Source organism: Sinocyclocheilus anshuiensis, unplaced genomic scaffold, assembly GCF_001515605.1.
Source record: "Sinocyclocheilus anshuiensis isolate Anshui unplaced genomic scaffold, SAMN03320099.WGS_v1.1 scaffold1170, whole genome shotgun sequence".
In the NCBI taxonomy this organism is placed as follows: domain Eukaryota; kingdom Metazoa; phylum Chordata; class Actinopteri; order Cypriniformes; family Cyprinidae; genus Sinocyclocheilus; species Sinocyclocheilus anshuiensis.
Genome location: NW_015538055.1, coordinates 176,983 through 190,692, shown reverse-complemented (window position 1 = coordinate 190,692; position 13,710 = coordinate 176,983). Strand labels below are relative to the sequence as shown.

Here is a 13,710-nt window from a genome sequence, read left to right as displayed (position 1 = left end):
TTTTTTTTTTTTTTTTGTATTCTTGCTTGTTCGCAAATTGGAGTTTTTAATAAAAAGCCACTTTTCTTCTAACTGTCAACAATAAAAATATGTTAAATTAAAGTGTGCTTTCAAATGAATAGTAGGACATAATGCTTTAAATAGTGGAAGTGAAGAACCATAAGACTAAAAACTATAATACAGCTGAATTGTACTTTATTTGTGGACTATTTGGCCTTAGGGAAGAATGTTAGAGAGACACAGGGAAAAATTTAATATTGGGAAGCCTTGGAAAGCATTTGAAATTTAAATTAAAACTGTCATTGATAAATCATACAAGCAAACTTCAGTGATCCCCAGTGCTGTAAGTGTGTGTGTGGGCACGTTTGCTTATAGGTTGACTTTTTAGGCCCTGTGAAAATAAAATGGACACCTATCCTCTGATCAGCTGTTGGTAACAGCATCCAGCTGCTCAGATATCTCCAAACTCCCATATTTGCCTCTTATACTTGTGAATAAGCATGCATGCATCTTTACTCGTGAGATAGATGTCATGAATCTGGAGTAGAAAAGGTGCTGTTTTTAAAAAGGATGATAAACAAAAGTTTTGAAGTACTGAACACCAAATCCCAATTGCATGTTGTTTAATGAGAGAAAAGGAAAGGAATAGACTACCCATGAATTTGGGAAAGCAATCACGTAAGATACAACTGCTTAATTTGATCGCCATCTAGTGGCTGAAAAATAAGTTTTGAGTTAAGCAACTTTTTGTTCCTTATTCAAAGGAAAGGTTATCTGAATAATTAGCTCAAAACCTACAACATACCAAAGCAAAAATTGTGTGATCAACACCTTAAGAACTAATCTTTGTGCCTTCAATTAGTAAAAGTGACTAAGGTCACAGTCAATTAGTCCTTATCCACGACAACTAAGAGTCTGTTCATTAATGCAACACACAAAGGCCCTGAGATGTTCCCTGAGATCAGTTTTTGCAAAGATTGTTCTCCCTGTAGTCACGACAGAGCCAAAATCCAATATCATATGTAATCATTCTAAGCTAATGTACAAATGAATTGTCATAGTAGTTGAGGAGCAGTGGTGTGGCGTTCCTGGGGGGGGGGGGTTCTTCGGGTTGAGCTTGAGGCCCTGCCCCTTTATTCTCCAACGCTGAAGTGCCCCCTTTCGGCCCACGATTTCTCCCATGCTACTGTTGAGGAGGTTTGCCTACTTTGCATTTATTTTATCTTACAGTGCTATAAAAACTTGTTTGATTACTGCATCCGCCCTAAAAGATGGTAATTTTGTCTTGCAAAAAAAGGACTTAAAGCAAAACAAAACTCCTTGGTATTGCAGATCAAACTAACTACACGATGGAAACTGTTTTTCTGATTGCCAAAGTGATAAAACAACACAATTCCAGCGTAAATTGTTTTTCTCACTAAATTCTCCTTTTCTCACTTCTTAGATAAGAAACAAAGACACATGCAATGCTGTACTAAGTTACATCAGCGTTTAAGAAGTTACTTTGCTCACATCTTACATCATACATGTTTGGCACAGCCCCCCAGCTCAGCCCATACCTCAATGACTGCTTTGTGCAGATTTTCTGAGGTTCCATGAACATATATGAATATATCCTTAAACATTTTTAAACATAACCAAAGTTTGAGTGTTGTGTCACTGTTGCAAGTAAGACATCTGACACATGCACGACTGAAGTCTTGGGGGAACTGAGATGTTTAAAGAGACTCTCTGGTAAACAACAGATTGCCATTTGCAGCAGCACCACATGTTTGGACAACACATTCCACTCACAGGTGGTCAATGCACAAAACACATGCTTTTGCGCTTATAAGACATTTAGAAATGTACCTAATAAAAATCTGAACTTTTTAGAGCAATTTGAGAGCCTTTATATCTTTAATGTATTTTATGGTGCTCATTTGGTGCATGGATGACTTTGAGTCATTTACACAAAGATAGATAGATAGATAGATAGATAGATAGATAGATAGATGGGTGGATGGATGGATGGATGGATGGGTGGGTGGGTGGATGTAAGGAAAGAAAGAAAGAAAGAAAGAAAGAAAGAAAGAAAGAAAGAAAGAAAGAAAGAAAGAAAGAAAGAAAGAAAGAAAGAAAGAAAGAAAGAAAGAAAGAAAGAAAGAAAGAAAGAAAGAAAGAAAGAAAGAAAGAAAGAAAGAAAGAAAGAAAGAAAGAAAGAAAGAAAGAAAGAAAGAAAGAAAGAAAGAAAGAAAGAAAGAAAGAAAGAAAGAAAGAAAGAAAGAAAGAAAGCTTACTTGTGTTTCATTACTGCAGGGGACAGAAGAAAAAATTGCAAAAAAAAAAGTGAATATACAAAAGGGCACTGACAGACTTAACAAAACAAAACAAAAAAGATGTACAAAAGAATGATCACATTATAAATTTCCGAAAAATACTATATTAAGTTTAGTAAAATTATAAAAGTTACTTTGAAATATACATAGCTGTTCCTGCACCACACCCACAGCCTGAAAAATTATTTATGCTTTGACGTGGCAGTGTTGGGGGAGGATGTGAGCTTTGGGAGCATGTCTCTGCATCCCTCGACAGAAGAATCTAGAAGGAATGTTGACAGACAGAAAACTTTTAAATTATAATGGATACTTCATATATCCTGTAGTCATTGTGTAATTTATTGACAGACGGTCATTTCAAACTTTATATTCTTGCATAAAATGCACATTCTGTTCTAAAAACACTGCCAACTCAGCAGAGCAAATCTGCGTTCAGTGGTCAAATCTAATACAGGACAAAACATTATCATCTTCCATTACACACTTCATGCCAATATATACAATTTTATATTTACGACTCATAGTTTAAATGAAGATGACACTAGTTTAATGGCTGATTAGCTGATTGTTTGCAGATTTCAGAAGGCTTTAGGACCTTGCAGAGGTTGAATCCTGTGGTCATTGGATCCAGAGGGAGGGCTCTCCCAGCTTCCCTATCCAAACATCCTCATTTGAATAGCCCAGCTCCAGCTTATAGAAGTTTCTTTCCTGGAGTATAAAGGCCTCTGCTTCAAACACTCTGCAGCAGCATTTGGGAAAAGAAGAGGAGAACATCTGAGAAAAGAAGAGGGACACATCCAAACAGCTTTCCAAGGTAATTAATGAGAAAAATGCTTTTATTTTACAAATATTTATGTGGAATTTTTTTTTTTTGCATGCTAAAAAGGCTACTGCACACAGGGTCAGAGAATACTCTTTTTTTACTCTTCTTTCTGCTTTTTCAGTCCATTTAGCATTTTTAAAAGTGCATTTACAGCAGGCAACTTCATCCCAAATCAACTATAAGGTTGTTAATAAGTTTGCTTTTTTTCCCAAAGAAGTAAGGAAAAAACTAATTTCTTTACTTTTGAATCTTATGCAAAACTAGTCAAAAACAAATGCAAAATAAAAAATGCTAAAACACCAACAGGTTTACATGCATTACACAGTCATTGGCTGTTCAATGGTAATAGTTTTTTATCAATTTAGATTCTTTTCAGTGATGCATATTTTTCCAGATTTGTGTAATTTTTTGCCATTCATTTTTACCCTAAATTTACAAGAGAGTGATAAGATCTTTCCATTTGAGAGTGTTTTTTTATGCTATCACTCAATCAATGCTACCTTTGGAATTCAGATGCAGGTCTACTGTGGAAGTTCTGATTGGTCGAAGTTTCCACCTAAGATCTTCTAGCCAATAAGAAGAGTCTGCATGTCTTTCTTTCTCTGTGTGCATGAAGTAACAGCAGCCTTCTGCTAATTAAACATTTGCTTAATTAAGAGAAGCAAGGAGTTCAAGGAGTTTTTTTCCCCCACATTAACCAATGTGCATAACGATACTTTTGTGTAGATTACCCAAATGCACCTCTTGTCTTTCAGAGTGAAAATCACAATCGTTGACAACTATGAATATGAAAACGTATCAAGGTATCCAAGATGATAAAAAAGCAACATACAAAAAAGAAACAGAAAAAAGACAAAAATAATATGTGAATGAACAACCATGCTGACTTACATAAGCTGCTGTCTTGAGGTTGTTCGTGGAAACATAACATAACATTATTTTATTTTATAAATATTTATTTTAAAGTGATTTGGCACATTTCAGAACGGTATAAAATGAGCAGACTCACGTTAAGCGGCACATTCCTGTCTGATTAGTCATTACCGTTGCTTTTGTTTAACTGGTTTGACCTAGAAAACATGGCCTACAGGCTTTATTTCTGTAGGTTTAACTATTTAGGGTGCATACAGTTCAAAAACTTCAAAATAAAAAAAAACAAAAGTATTTAAAACTGATATAATGATCAAACAATTCACTATGCAGCCTTTTGCTCCTATAACAGACACAAAGAAATATTTAAATTTGCATCAGTGAAAAATTGTTCAATTTGCACTCAGTATCACTTGCTGCCTCTTTTCTCTTCTAGGCTTTCATTACTACCCAAAAATAAAGCAAGCATGTTGGTATCCAACCTCATTGCTCTGTGCCTTTTGGCTGTGGCCGTGTCCGGTCAGGACAAAAAGATGAGTCCCCATGCAACCTCCATGGCAGACACCAGCGCTAACCTGGCCTTCAATCTCTACCACAATATCGCCAAAGAAAAGGATCTTGACAACATCCTCATCTCTCCTGTGGTGGTGGCCTCCTCTCTGGGCATGGTCGCCATGGGGGGAAAATCCTCCACTGCGTCCCAGGTGAAGAGTCTCCTGAAGGCTGACGCCCTGAGGGATGACCACCTGCACACAGGCCTGTCCGAGCTTCTGAATGAGGTGAGCGACCCCCAGGCCCGCAACGTCACGTGGAAGATCAGCAACAGGCTGTACGGCCCAAGCTCTGTCAGCTTTTCCGACGACTTTGTCAAGAACAGCAAGAAGCACTACAACTACGAACACTCGAAGATCAACTTCCGTGATAAGAGAAGCGCCATTAACTCCATCAATGAGTGGGCTGCCAAGTCAACTGATGGAAAGCTGCCAGAAATTACCAAGGATGTGAAAAACACAGATGGGGCTATGATCGTCAACGCTATGCTCTTTAAACGTAAGTATTTCTGTTGGCTTTTTAAAATTTAAGATGTCATATATAAAATGACATTAAATTATTAAATTATATTTATTAATTAATCCGGGATGAACCCCCAATTAATATGTACTTTAGTAGTTAATACGTTAATAGTTTAATTTACTTTAATAAAGTCTATATAAATCATATTTATTTATTTATTATTAAATTATACTCAATTGTTGATGCCACCAATTGTTGTCCTGTTTTTTTTTGTTTTTTTTGTTTTTTTTGTTTTTTAGTTGGAATAGATATTTACCTTAATAGTTCCAGGAATGTCTAAATCATATTTAATTATTATTTATTAAATTATATTTAATTATTGACCTTGACAGGCCCTATTTGTTATGTCATGACTTTTTTTAATTAATTTTTTTGTTAGGATGGATATTTACTTTGATATTATACTTAATTACTAATTATTAAATCATATGTAATAATTGATTCGGAACTAGCCCCATTTGTTATGTCCTGGCTTTTCCCATATTTTTAAGTTAGCATTGATATTTACTTTAATAACAAATAATAGTTAAACATTTTAAATTAAATAATTACAATTTTATTTTATTATTAATTTATATTTTTTATTATTTATCCTGAACAAACACAATAATGACTAGAAAGATCAATCTCATTATTAATCATTTTAATGACTTATTCCTGCTCCACAGCCCACTGGGATGAGAAGTTCCACCACAAGATGGTTGACAACCGTGGTTTCCTGGTTTCCCGCTCTCACACAATCTCTGTTCCAATGATGCATCGCACAGGTAAAACCAACAGCTTGCTTCGAAATCTCTTACTCAAAATCTACTGCAACTACAAGTGAACTTAACAGTATTTAACTTTGCCCGTTACAGGTATCTACGGCTTCTATGAAGACACACAGAACAAGCTGTTTGTGTTCAGCATGCCTTTGGCACATAAGAAGTCCAGCATGATTTTCATCATGCCCTACCACGTGGAGCCACTGGACAGGCTGGAGAAACTGCTCACTCGCCAGCAGCTGGACACCTGGGTCAGCAAGCTCGAGGAGATAGCGGTCGCCATCTCTCTACCTAAAGTTAGCATGGAAGTCAGCCACGACCTTCAGGTAAATATGGCTGATTTTTGCTATATAGTTGCTATATAACCACAACCAATATTTTCTGTATGATATATGAGGCTCTTTTCTCTTGCTTTGCAGAAACATCTTGCAGAACTTGGTCTCACTGAAGCTGTGGACAAGTCTAAGGCAGACCTGTCCAACATTTCTGGCAAGAAAGATCTTTACCTCGCCAATGTCTTCCATGCCTCTGCCTTGGAGTGGGACACAGAGGGAAGCCCATTTGACACCAGCATTTATGGTAGCGAGAAGATCAGGAACCCGAAGCTCTTCTACGCTGACCATCCCTTCATTTTCCTTGTGAAAGACAACAAGACCAACTCCATTCTTTTTATGGGCAGGCTAGTTCAGCCTAAGGGTGATAAAATGAGAGATGAATTGTAACTTTCAGGCTATTTTAATTTTATGATGTTTTAAAAAGGTATTATTGTTATTAATGGTGTGACTGTTACCTCGAGTGGCCATTCCAATGGATTATCTGTGTATGGGCAATCACAGTGAACCTGTCAGTACAAAAACATATTTTTAAGGAGACTATTTGTAAACATCAGGAGCAATGCAATCCTATAGGTGTGGAATTAGAGCCCTACAAATGTAACCAGAGGTTTGACATCAATTAGTACATGTGTATTATTCAATCAGACACTATGCTTATATTCAGCATAGTGTCGTTGATGTTAAGCTGTGGTATTTATTATTGTGCTTGTAGAGCCTCTCTTTATGAGTATGTGACATCTGCGTAGGGTTTGCCTTATCTTTAATGTTTAAAGAGAAAAGGTCCTTTTCAAGTGTTTCTCAAGCACAGTTGGTAGGTTCTATGATTTCACTTCCATCCAACAAAAAACTCTCCAGCACTGATGCCTGTCTCCAGTTTGTTAGATGTTATTTTTCAGCATGTCTTTACCATATAGAATCTTTTGAGAAAGTGTGCTGATTTTTTTCCTTCATATCATTCTGCTGTTTTTCCCAATAAACTGAAATTTAAAATATTGTCCTAGTATTTTTTTATGTTTAACGTAATAATAAATGAATAAATCCATAAAATAAATTAAAACATTAAATAAATCCATAAAATCTAAAATAATACATAAAATGAGTACATAAATAAAATCTAAAATTAAATAAAAGTCACACTATCCTGAATGACTGACAATAACTAATAATGACCAGTGTTGCTGTTTGCTTTATTACTTTTAAAAGTAATGCATTACAATATTGCGTTACTCCATAAAAAAGTAACTAATTACGTTATTTAAAAATTATAAAAATTACTTTTTATGGAAAGTAATGCGTTACGTTACTTTTGCGTTACTTTTTAAATCTGGACAGGGCTTGCTTGTTTGTTTTTAAAATAAAAAAGTTCTATTTTTGGCAAATATAAAAGCCTTTTCACACCAAAAGTGAAATGAATAAGCCTCAGGCTGAAGGGAAAGTAAATTTACGTCCGTACAGTAGAATGCAGAAGAAGAAATTTCAACACTTCAGCAATAAAAAAAGACACACAAATGTTTGTCTAGAGTAATTTGTGCTTATTAGTACGGTTGAACTGGATCATCGAAGGTCAGAAGCAAAGACATTGGTTAATAGAATGGGATTAAATACATAAAGGATATTTGTGTTGTTTAACATTTAATTATTGCAGGTTTGCGTCATATTCTGAGTTGCATTTTTTTAATTCAAAAAAATTTTTTTTAAAGAGTGAGATGAATTAATGCATATTCATATTTATTTTAGAACTACAGTAACATCTTCTGATTTCTCTCAACATGGGGACAGGAGAGCTGTCAATCAATAAATTGGAAAAAAAAGTAACTTGCGTTACTTATTTGAAAAAGTAACTCAGATATTCTCTTGTAAATTAAAAAGTAATGCGTTACTTTACTAGTTACTTGAAAAAAGTAATCTTATTACGTAACTCGCGTTACTTGTAATGCGTTACCCCCAACACTGATAATGACAGATAAAAGCACAGCACAGTCTACTGCTCTGTCAATCCTAACAGTTTAATCCCAGTCATTCCGCCTGGTTTGTTTTGTCAACCCTCCGTGGACTGGAATGTGGAGCTTTAGCTGTGTGTTTATTCCACTGAGGGCTTAAAGTGTTGTCTCACCTCCTCACCTGTTAATTCACACAGTTCTCCCAGACACCCTGCTGTCTTTATGGCACCATAAACCCCTAAACCACAAAGAGGAAATAGAAAATAGCTATTTCCTTTGACACTAGCAGATCCATCCTGTAGGCTGAATGAGCCAATGAGTGGACGCATACAACAGAGGGATTAGAGGCTGGAGTCAAGGGCTCGCATGGTGAGATGGACAATCAGGAGAGGCTAAGAAAATCGTCAAAGAGGAGTTTGTCAAGATAAATAACCAACGTGTAGGCCTAAACCTTGCCAGGATAACCCAGCCGACTTTATGTAATGAGCATAATATTCATAAAATGAAAGCAACTGGTTTAAGTACTGTACGGTTTCCTTGCTTTAGGTTGGTCCACAGAACAAAACCTTTATAACAGGGCCATCTTGTGGTAAGCAACAAAACTGCAGAAAAGACTTCCGGTTCTCAAACATTTTACATTTGTTAAACGAGAAATTATTGAGAATAATGAACTAACCACACACACAGGCCTTTGTCTCAACACCTTTTTACTTATATGCCTATTTACTATATAATAAAATTATATAGATAAAATGATTAAATAAAAAAAAAGATATAGGCCTAAAATCTAAATGATTAGATATAATAAAATGAGCTCTCACCGCTTAAAGCTAACAAGTTGCTAATTAGTGTTATCAATTCTAAAGCTCAAATATTATAAAGTTGTAGTCCTTACTTAATATGTTAGCAACACACATACCTTAGCTTATTCATGTATCGGAAAAAAAAAATCGCCATTCTAAAAACCCATAGGAAATTCTTGAGGGGAAATTGAACGCTCCACCGAAGTGTTCATCATAGAAACAAGAACGATAAATTGGTGCTTGCCTTGATATGCTGATATGAGTGAAATCGGTAGCCTAAGTTAAACAAATTTTCTAGCTGCTGCTTTTCTTGTGTCACACAGTTAAGAACCCGTGAATCAGGTGACTCATCTGTTTTGAAATTATGGAAATTATTGTTTACTGAGATTATTGTTTAGCTTTCATTATAGCCTATATAATACAAGAAGAAACAAAAAATGGCAAAAGAATGACTTGTTCAGCTAAGCATGTTATTGTCTGTACAGCATCAGAACAACATTGTCTTTTGCCAGCATGAAATTGAACGTTTAAAGTCTCCTACTACTGCTATCTTTATCCATACAATTGCTCATGAAATGTAACAATTATAGTATATAATATTGTACAGTATTTATATACATGTTTAACAGACAATTTAAAAATGCTAGGAGTGCAAAACCGAACTATTACAGAGAGGCCTTTTGAGATCTGTCTGGCCTTGACATTGACTCCCAGAAAATGAGATCAGTCTGAAAAATTATAATTAAAAATGCCACTCAGGCTTTGCCTGATAGGTTTGATTAACAGAAAATGCAAGTTATCATAAACAGCTTATGTAAGGCAGTCAATCCCTCTCAGACAAACCCAGCCTACATGTTTAATACAACTTAAACTGCACAGCATCTTAAACATTTCATTATATCCAGTACAAGCACATGTGCTTCATCGGAGAGAGACAGGACCCTTTATTAAACTGATTAGTCTGATTTTAGATGTAATTTAAAAGCAGTATCAGTTTTGGTACAAAGGTACAACTAATAAATATTCTGCGTAGTATAAATAAATATTTTTGCGTAAATGAACAGAATTCAAAGAGTTATTGCATTCCATTTTGTAATTTCTTTTAAGCAACTTCTTACTCAGCATCAACACAGTCATATTTCACGATTTCATGAGTCCAGAGTTGGTAATCACCAACCTCGATCAATTTGGCTTTTGTATAAACAATGCTAGAATATCCCATCTGGCCATTGCAGCAGATGTCCACTAAGCCTCGCCAAATCTGATTATGTCACTACATTGTTTTTTGGTTAGAGAAGATCAAAGAAAATCAATTAAAGCTCCAACATGAGTTACAAATATCTGAGAATGCAAAATGCGAAACCCCAAAAAAAAAAAAACGTACCATACATACTGAGCCACTCTGTGGCCAAAACAGAGTAAGTGTGACAGTGTTAGACTGGGAAAGAAATGCACTTTCACTGACTACTTGTTCCTCAGCTGCCATTTCATTAGCGCTGTTGTTTCTGCTGCGCTGGGCAGAGTCGGATTAGACAGACGACAACCAATCCTATTAAAGTAGTCTTTGTAAGCTGCAGTGAAACACACATGCTTGTGTTGTCCTTTGTTTCTCTCCCATGCAACTTGTCATGTATCTTTCCTTCTTTGTCCGTTTTAGCATCCTTCCTTGTGCTTCTCAGATTTTGGGCTTGTCCACTTGTCTGTTGGCCTTGCGAAATAATGACTTGATCTCCTCCATCACCATGTCTTGCCAGTTATCTCTAAAAGATGAGAAGTGATTTAGAAAGCTATCAGTGATGATGACAGACAGAATTGTAGATCATTTTTGGACTTTGGCAAGAGATGCATTTCATAAAAACTGCAGAAATACACAACATGCACAAATAAGTGGATAAGCAAGAAGTCCAACACCACAATGAACAGCATCACGGCACAAACCCACCAGAAATCACCCTAACCACATGACAAATACAGCACAGCATGCAAGGTACTACCTCCTTGCAAATGGCTATGGGTTCATGCCTTTTTCTCAGCTTTCCTTCTCCTGTAAGCCTCAATGTCCTCAGGTCTCAAACCATGATTGTCTTCCCTGATGCATACATCCAATTATCCAATAGTATCCCATTCATAAGTACAACGAGAATTAATCTAAACCACAAAATGAATCTAAAAGTGCAATTTATTTGGAAAGTGGTGCAGTAAAAATACAATTTATAGCCAGTAAAATAATGTGGAATATAATGAAAAGGCCACACTTATTTGTATAACATGCTAAGTTTATTTCAAATACTGTCAAAAAAAATAAATATTTTTTTTAAATAAATAAATATAATTATTAAAATCTTACCCTGGTTTGATCTCTGGTGGTTTTGGCAAAGGCTTAGTAAAATTAGATTTCCCAACAAGCCAGTATGTTTCCTCAATGCCTTTCCCCTAAAAAATACATTAAAAAATTTTAAAAATAAAAACAGTAACAACAATAAAAATAAAAGGTAAGTCAGTGCATAAACTACTGTTCAAAAGTTGGTAAGTTTTTTTAATGTTCTTGAAAATAGTCTCTTATGCTCTCCAAGGCTGCATTTATTTAATCAAAAATACAATAAAAACAGTACTACTGTGAAATATTGTTACAATTAAAATAACTGTTTTCTATATAAATATATATTGAGTTTTCAGCTCAAGTCTTTAGTGTCACATGATCCTTCAGAAATCATTCTAATATGCTATCAAGCTCAAGAAACATTTCTTATTATTATCAATTTTGAAAACAGTTCTCTAGTGTGTTATGATTCTTACAATCAAGCATTTGTGTTAGTACCTTTAGCTCAGTCTTTCCTCGAACTTCTATTTGGTAGCCATCGTTCAATGAGCGGAGAATATTCACTGTACTAATGTTCACATGAATTCTGTAAGCTGAAGGAAATAATGTTTATTGATGCATCTTCTCATTACAGTACATCATGAGTTAGTATATCACATCTGTAAATAAAAATATTTGAATGGACCATACGCAACCCTGTAGATTCCATACGAGAGGCGGTGTTGACTGTGTCTCCAAAAAGGCAGTATCTAGGCATAGTTAGACCCACAACTCCAGCAACACACGACCCTGGATAGAGAAGAAACATGATAGGACGAGGGACGAGAAGTACAAATTTGGACAATGAAATTTAATGTCAAAAGATTACATGAGCATCACAAGAGGTTTTCCATAACAGTACCACTAAGCGGATGAAAACAACTGGAGATTGACTGCTCACCTGAATGAATGCCGATCCGTATCCTGACCGGAACGTCTGGCATGTGCCGCATCTTGAAGGTGCCCACGGAGCTGAGAATGTTCAGGGACATGTTGGCGATTTCGGCTGCGTGCTTGTTGCCGTTCCTCTTCGGCAGCCCGGAGGCCACCATGTAGGCATCTCCAATGGTTTCAACCTGTGATAAAGAAGAGTTAATTGGCTTTTCATTTAAATCCAGTGCTGTTCGGCACGTTGACTCAGACATCCAAGCTTACCTTGTAGACATCATGGCTGCCCAGCACGGCATCAAATAAGGTGTAAAGGTCATTGAGCAGGTCCACAACGTCAATTGGATCACTAAGGGATGAGATGGTGGTGAAGCCTACAATGTCACTGAAGTAGATGGTGACTTGATCAAAGTACTCTGGCTCCACGGAGGCACCGGTTTTCAGAGCTTCTGCCACAGAACTGTGAGTGAAAATTGACATGAAGCTTAATTTGACATAGATGTTGATCCAGGAACATGTCTTGCTGGAGAAAATAAAATGAAGTATGTGAGAAGTGTGTTGGTGTATGAAAACATATACTCACGGAGGAAGCATCTCAGCCAGAAGCTTCTCCGTCCTCTGTTTCTCTACCTCCAGCTCTTCCGTTCTTTCCCTGATAAGGTCCTCCAGGTTAGAGGAGTACTGCTCCAGCATACGCAACATGGAGTCAATAATATTGGTCTTTTTGCCCTTGTTAATGAGCTTGAACTGAGAACAGAAAATAAGAAGCCATTATCACTGAATATAAAAAAATCATTAGTTTTAATATAGTTGTCCTTTAGACCTTTGCCAAGAAACTTTAATTAAAGTGCCTTTAACATGAAAATTGGATGCAAAGCTATCCAGTGAGATGCATGTTGTCATATTGGAATTAAAATATATAAATACACTATATCAAATGTTCAAATGTTTGGGGTTGGCAAGATTTGTTTTTAAATAAAAAATATTTTTTATAGTCTCTTACGCTTACCAAGGTTGTATTTATTTGATTAAAATGTGTATTTATTTGATTAAAGATTACAGTAAATCAGTAATATTGTAAAATGTTTACAATTTAAAATATCTATTAATAAACTTAAAATAACTTTCAAATAAATAAAATAAATATTTTATCAAATAAAATAAATGTAAAATAATTATTTTAATATATTTTAATATATTATATATTAATATAATGTAAGTTATGCATATGATGGCAAAGCTGAATTTTCAGCAGTCATTACTCCAGTCTTCAGTGTCACATGATCCTTCCAAATTCATTTTAATATGCTGATTTGAAACATTTCTAATTATTACCAATATTTTTGTGGAAACCATGATACTTTTTTTTCAGTATTCTTTGATGAATAGAAAGTTCAAACACAATTTATTTGAAATATCTGAAATTTTTTGTAACGTTATACATGTTTTTATCGTCACTTTTGATCAATTTCATGCATCCTTGCTGAATAATAGTATTAATTTCTTTAAAAAAAAAAAAAACTTAAAATATAAATA

General features: G+C 35.3%; 2 protein-coding genes across 5 annotated transcripts in view; one reads left to right on the top strand and one right to left on the bottom strand.

Moving 5' to 3' along the window:
• Positions 1–2,993: 2,993 nt before the first annotated feature.
• LOC107682478 (serpin H1-like) lies at positions 2,994–6,645 on the top strand. Of its 3 annotated transcripts, XM_016478704.1 has the most exons (6): positions 2,994–3,132; positions 3,897–3,944; positions 4,448–5,061; positions 5,754–5,852; positions 5,943–6,175; positions 6,269–6,645. In XM_016478704.1, exons 3-6 carry the CDS (start codon positions 4,479–4,481, stop codon positions 6,569–6,571), a joined length of 1,218 nt encoding a protein of 405 aa, XP_016334190.1. In that variant the 5' UTR covers positions 2,994–3,132; positions 3,897–3,944; positions 4,448–4,478; the 3' UTR covers positions 6,572–6,645. The 3 variants fall into 3 exon arrangements, with proteins under 3 accessions (XP_016334190.1, XP_016334195.1, XP_016334203.1); XM_016478709.1 differs by lacking the exon at positions 3,897–3,944; XM_016478717.1 differs by lacking the exon at positions 3,897–3,944 and having other exon boundaries at positions 3,052–3,125; positions 4,435–5,061.
• A 3,446-nt stretch (positions 6,646–10,091) lies between these two features.
• The window catches only part of LOC107682463 (retinal guanylyl cyclase 2-like), a 10,264-nt gene continuing 6,645 nt past the window's right edge, over positions 10,092–13,710 (bottom strand). The window contains exons 13-19 of one of the 2 annotated variants that reach the window (XM_016478693.1): positions 12,758–12,921; positions 12,442–12,634; positions 12,188–12,362; positions 11,938–12,036; positions 11,746–11,840; positions 11,275–11,360; positions 10,092–10,687 (exon numbers count right to left, since the gene is read on the bottom strand). In XM_016478693.1, coding sequence (XP_016334179.1) covers positions 10,603–10,687; positions 11,275–11,360; positions 11,746–11,840; positions 11,938–12,036; positions 12,188–12,362; positions 12,442–12,634; positions 12,758–12,921 — 897 coding nt within the window. In that variant the 3' untranslated portion in view covers positions 10,092–10,602. Of the gene's footprint in view, positions 10,688–11,274; positions 11,361–11,745; positions 11,841–11,937; positions 12,037–12,187; positions 12,363–12,441; positions 12,635–12,757; positions 12,922–13,710 lie in introns of those variants that run through there. The other variant, XR_001633500.1, reaches the window with a different exon arrangement.